Source organism: Tamandua tetradactyla, chromosome 8 (assembly GCF_023851605.1).
Source record: "Tamandua tetradactyla isolate mTamTet1 chromosome 8, mTamTet1.pri, whole genome shotgun sequence".
NCBI lineage: Eukaryota > Metazoa > Chordata > Mammalia > Pilosa > Myrmecophagidae > Tamandua > Tamandua tetradactyla.
This window is the reverse complement of record NC_135334.1, coordinates 16,572,697-16,578,834: the sequence shown is the minus strand read 5'-3', so window position 1 is coordinate 16,578,834 and position 6,138 is coordinate 16,572,697. Positions and strand designations below refer to the sequence as shown.

At 38.0% G+C, this 6,138-nt stretch overlaps 1 protein-coding gene across 1 annotated transcript; it reads right to left on the bottom strand.

Moving 5' to 3' along the window:
* Positions 1–4,078: 4,078 nt before the first annotated feature.
* On the bottom strand, positions 4,079–5,011 carry LOC143645027 (olfactory receptor 10N1-like). Its single transcript, XM_077114687.1, has one exon. The coding sequence runs from the start codon at positions 5,009–5,011 to the stop codon at positions 4,079–4,081; it is 933 nt and encodes a 310-aa protein (XP_076970802.1).
* Between the last annotated feature and the right edge of the window lie 1,127 nt (positions 5,012–6,138).

The following is a 6,138-nucleotide window of genomic DNA, read 5'->3' as shown; positions in this document are numbered from 1 at the left end:
AGGCCCAACAGCAAAAGATAACTCAGAGCCCAGTTGCTGTGTGGAAGAGTATGGTCTCTGTATTAGGAATAATGGAACTTGAAAGGGGTTTTAAGCAGCATGATCTTTGAACATATGTGTGTGTGAGAAAGAGACTTTGAAGAGACCATTCTAGGTGCAGTGGGAAGAGAGGATGGAGGAACACAGCAGTATCAGGGAGCCCTAAGGAAGGTCAATGGACCACAGAATTTTATGATAATTAGTCATAAAAAAGGATAAATGGTAGCTACTAGGGCAGAGAAAAAAAGTATGAAAATAAATGTACATTAAGTTATTGTTTTAGCCAAATCTGATGATATCAGAGTAGATCTTCATTTTGTGCTTCTTAAGATTCTCTACCTGAACATACACTCAGCACCAGATTTTGATTCAAACACCTGGACAACTACAGCCCACACTATAGTAACCAGGTGAGAACGGGAGTAAGGGCCCTTAACACCATAGGATTAGAGCATTTTATTGCCACTTAGTTTAAGCATAATTTATACAGAGAAAAAACAAAAACTTCATATTTTAGGGTTTAAAAATGACTGTGCAGTTTATCCTACTAAGAAATTCCCCTGGATTTTTTTCCTTAAAACTTCCTAGTTCAGTTAATCTGCCTCATTTCATCCCATACAGAAATATCCTTCCTTTTTATTGAAAATGTCTTTGAAAAAACGGATGCTACAAGATCATTGTAAAATACGAATGTAATACAGAAAAACTTAATTAAGAATATGAAAAAATTACCTCAAATTTCATTACTCATTTTTTAACCTTTGGCAGAACATTTTTTTCAGTTGTTTCTAAATGAACACAGATGAACTTACAAGGTAACAAAAAACAAGATGTCAGTTTTCACAATCAGTTTCCTGTTTCCACCTGCTGTAGGATTCTGTCTTTGATTGCTGGGTTCTCAGGGCCTTTATTTTGTGGAGTCCGTGTTTTGGGTAAGGATACAACTGGAAAATCTGTGGAGGAAAGATTAATGTAAAGTAGAAAAGGCAGAGAGTGATTTGTGGTAAATAAACAGAAAAGTTACAAAAAGAAAGCTGATGAGGAAAAATTAGAATCAGTGTTGACTAAGAGGAGAGATTTTTGGAAGACTTGAAGACAGGAACAAGAAATAATATGGGATATTGAAAGGGAAAGAGCTGGGGTATATTTCTAAACATTTTTAAATTATTTTTAAAAAATATTTTCATTGATAAATCTTTACATACAAACAACCAAGCATTCTTAACATAAAAACATTCATACATGGTGTACAATCAGTGGCTCACAATATCATCACATAGTTGTGTATTCATCACCATGATCATTTTTTAGAACATCTACATCACTCCAGAAAACAGAAAGGGAAAAAAACTCATATGTACCATACCCTTTTCCCCTCCCTCTCATTGACCACTAGTATTTCCATCTATCCAATTTATTTTAACCTTTGTTCCCCTTATTATTTGCTTTTTTAATCTATATTTTTTACTCATCTGTCCATACCCTAGATAAAAGGAGCATTAAACACAAGGTTTTCAGAGCTGGGGTATATTTTAAGAAGTGGTATATGAGTGTGTATGTGAATGTTTTTAAGTAAAATCTTCTATCTTATTTTGGGTGCTTAACAAAATTTTTATGTATAGGAAAGATTCAGGTTTTAAAAACTATTTTATATGGCAATTAGTCAATTCAACAGTAATTTAGAAGAGCCAAAAGAGGCTTGGATTCATTCAAATTTTGGGTTTCATGTGTCTTCAAATTTACTGAAATGCAGAAACATATTTACATTAGGGTATGCTGTTGTTCTATACACTAAACACTTCACTCCTGTTCTCCTTTCAATGTCAATAAATGGGTATTTATATCATAATTTGCATGGATAGGTGGCATTCCATTCATTTAATCAGTCATTCATTCCACAAACATATCCTGGGCACTACCATGTCATTTAATACAACAGTGAGTTTGACTAACACGATCCCTGTTCTTATGGAACTTTCATATGCTAGCAAAAAAAATCAAACAATTATAAGTGTAGGAAATGTCTGTCTATAAATACTTTCTGGCTATTCCAAATATCATGACAAGTGTGTTCTGACAATATCTAGCATTAATGGGGCAGGAAACTAATACTGGAATTGTCTAGAACTTATATATCATCTAGGATAGGATTCCCAAAGTGTGGGAATAAGATTGTGTGGTCTGGATTCTGTCAGCCAGCTTTAGAGGGTTGTAGAACCCTCATGTTGTGCCTCATACCACTTATCTATGCTTGAAAGGGCTCCATTCTCTTCATTTTTATCTCATGTCTTTTGTTAGGTTACCGTTGTAGTTGGCTAGCTGCCAGAATGGAACACACCACAGACGGACTAGCTTTCAATAAAAGGGGATTTATTTGGTTGACGTATAGTTCTTTAGAGGAAAGGCAGCTAACTTTCAACTGAGGTTCTTTCTTACGTAGGATGGCACAGGGCGATCTCTGCTGGCCTTCTCTCCAGGTCTCTGGGTTCCAACAACTTTCCCCAGGGTGATTCCTTTATGGATCTCCAAAGGCCTGGGCTGAGCTGTGAGTGCTGAGATGAGGTATGCTGAGCTGCTTGGGCTGTGCTACATTGAGCTCTCTCATTTAAGCACCAGACAATTAAATTAAACATCATTCATTGTAGCAGGCATGCCTCCTAACTGACTGCAGATGTAATCAGGAACAGATGAGGTTTGCATGCCATAGGCTCATGTCCACAGCAATATAACTAGGCATCTTCACCTGGCCAAGTTGACAACTGAGTCTAACTACCACAGTTACTAATGGATTTTATTTGAGATTTTCCTTTTTATTTTTTTCATCTTTATGGTTTGGTTTCAAATGGAGTGGAAACCTTTGGGGGTAGTTTGGAATAAAATCAAATAAAGACTAAAATGTCTTGAAATCCAAGGGCTGGTATGCCTGTAAAATACCCAATACATAGTACCCTTATCTCACACTGGATTCTGGAGAAAATTTTAAAAATTAGTTATCATTTTTATTGTTTTTGAAGGCCAATTGGGAAACGAATTTGATGGAAGAACCAAATGGGCTTTTCAACTGAACCCTATAAAGAGCTGTCTTCTCTCCAAACCATAAGAGATGGTTTATAATTTGGGCTTTTGGCAACTTGGTATAGTAAGAAAACCATGACAGGAGGAGTTAAGAGGCTTTAGGTTCTAGCCAAGACTCGATCATAACTAGATGGTATTCCTTAATGCTATATCTCAGGACCTCTATCTGTGCAATGGGTAATGAAACAGAATAAATGCACATAATAGTAAGATCAATATACAAACATAACCTACACTGATGCTTCTTCTGCCAGTTATTTATGGAGTACCTTCTAAGTATCATGAATTATGCTAGGTATTGGAGAAAGGTAATGTGTTCTGGGGCCTTAAGCCCTGGCATACAGCTTAATGTAATCCATGTCCTGGGTACATTACTGAACATCCCTAATATTCAAACTCTAATCTGCAAAAATGGGCACCAATTTATGGGGAATGGTGAGAAGATGAAATAGAATAATGTATGTGAAAGGTTCATCATAGTTTCTGGAAGAAAGCTCATGCCATGTAAATGTTAGTTGATTCTATTCATAGCAACATACAGGAACTGAATCTTTATGGCAGAAAAGGGCAACAACTGCCTTTTAAGTGGAGCCAAAAAACGAATAGAAAGATGATTTAGCCTATGGAAGGCCTAGAGAAGGTTGCTTCTTAGACTGCCACAAAACCTCACCATCTGCACGTAGGCATCACTGGCTGCCCATTACTGGGATAAGAAATCTGTCTCGTGATTTTTGTTCTGCTGCTTGCGTACCTTACTCAGAAGACAGGAACCAAGAGTAATATTAGTTACAGACGTCTTTATGTATAAGGATACAGAAACATAGAATTTATTATTAGTAAAATGAAATATAACCATAAGAGAAAGAATTATCCTTTTTTTTTTTGCTTATTTGCTTTAAAGAGGAAACATTGGAGTATGATGATAAGATGTGATATTTCAAAATATCAATTTTAAATCCATAATTTATTCCAGGACAGAACTTACAACATTGTGGAACACCCTTTTCAGGGATCTTTTCACTTCCTTGTTCCTTAAGGAATAGATTAATGAGTTCAGCATGGGTGAGACCAGATTATTTAGTATTTGCACCACGGCACCAAGCAAAGGATTGGGTGTGGGCTGCAAGTAGATGATGATTACAGGTCCGTAGGCACAGAGAATTGCCGTGAGGTGGGCACTGCAGGTGGAGAAAGCTTTCTGCCGACCTTCTGCTGAACGGATTCTCAAAATGGCAATCCCAATGCCAGTGTAGAAGACACAAATACTGAGCAAAAGTGTTAAAGCCAGAAGGCTAACGTTGGTGGAACCCACCTTCTGGGCCAGTGAGCTGTCAGTACAAGCCAGGGGCAAGATAGCAGGGATGTCACAGAAGTAGTAGTTCACGTGATTGGGACCACAGTAGGCTAACTGAAAGGTAAAGGTGGTCAGCGTGGTGGCTTGAAGACAACCCACCAACCAGGTCCCTATGACTAAACCCACACAGACCCTGGGCTTCATGATGAGCACGTACCTCAGTGGGTGACAGATGGCAACAAAGCGATCACAGGCCATCACAGAATAGAGGCAGCCTTCAGTGGAACCAAGCAAATGATAGAAGAAGAGCTGTGCAGCGCATCCCTTATAAGAGATGGCTCGGCTCTGGCCAGAAAGGTAGAGTAGCATCTTGGGACAGGTTACAGAGGGGAACAGTATGTCAAAAATGGATAGGAGTCCCAGGAAGAAATACATGGGGGTGTGGAGAGTAGAGGAGGAATAAATGGCCAGGAGGATGAGGAAGTTGCCAAACAGGGTGAAGAAGTAGATGAGTGAGAAGATGACAAAGAGCACAGTCTCCAGTCCCTCCATCTGAGGTATTCCCAGCAGGCGGAACTCATTCAGCTCCGTCTGATTCCTCATGTTCTCCCATGGGTGGTCTGGGTGGAGAGAGAAGTCTTGAAAATGTGAACATTGAGGGAAGCGGGGGTAATAATAGTGGACACAACAGGAATACTAAAACTAAAGCTGATGACAACATTCTTCCAAAGGTACTTATGGGCTGGTAGAGGAAACGGGCCCTCTTGTATCTGGAGGTAATCCCTTAGGAAAAGTTACTGGATACGAAGTAAAACGAAACATTTACACGGTGAAACACTAGATTGGCTAAGAGAGCAAAGATCTCAATACTAAACAGGTGAACATAATCTTATTAACGTCAAAAAACCAATTACACAGCAAGGAATGCCCTGAAATAGACCAACCTGGCAGCCTGATCCACTGAATCCCTTTTCAGAGTATTTGTACATTATACAAGTGCGGTGGAACTAGACTATTGTTATTTTTCAACTTTCTCCGTGTTTTCATGATGGTGATATGCCACGTGAAACACAAGTCACGTTTTTGTTGGTTCCAAAGCAATAAAAGGATTATTTTATTTCAGAAAAGCTGTAAGAAATATGTCTTGAATACACCATTTAAGAATGTGATTTTCTTCAGTGTGATTGTTTTTTTCTTTTGAATTTTAGTTCTTGTAACCACATGATTAGTTTGTTTGTTTTAAATCTTATACCTCCAACCTCCTCACTACTTCCAGAACTCTTAACTATGCCAGTTCTTAGGTATGAAAGACACATGTAAAATTGAGAATAATAATTAAGATAGTAAATTGGGGTTGTACCCAGAACAGGAATGGAGAAAGCTTTACTTAAAGATTCAAATACACAAATAATTCAAACATTTGTCAACATGGCGTATTAGAAACAACTTGGATTAAAGGTTTAAAGCCCCAAATCAAGTTCTGATTTTTGGGGGTGTGATTTTTGGCAAATACTTCTCATTTTCTGAACCTCATTTTTTCATCTATGAAGTAGCAGAAAGCATTTCCTGCATCAGGAGCCTTGACCCTAATTAATCATTCCAACTAGGATGCTTTTGAGAGTGGTCATGGGGCATTATTAACAATCAAGGCAGGACAACAGGCATAAAACTAGAAAGTTCTTAGGTATATGCCCCTCATTTGTATCCCACAATCTATATTTTGACATCCA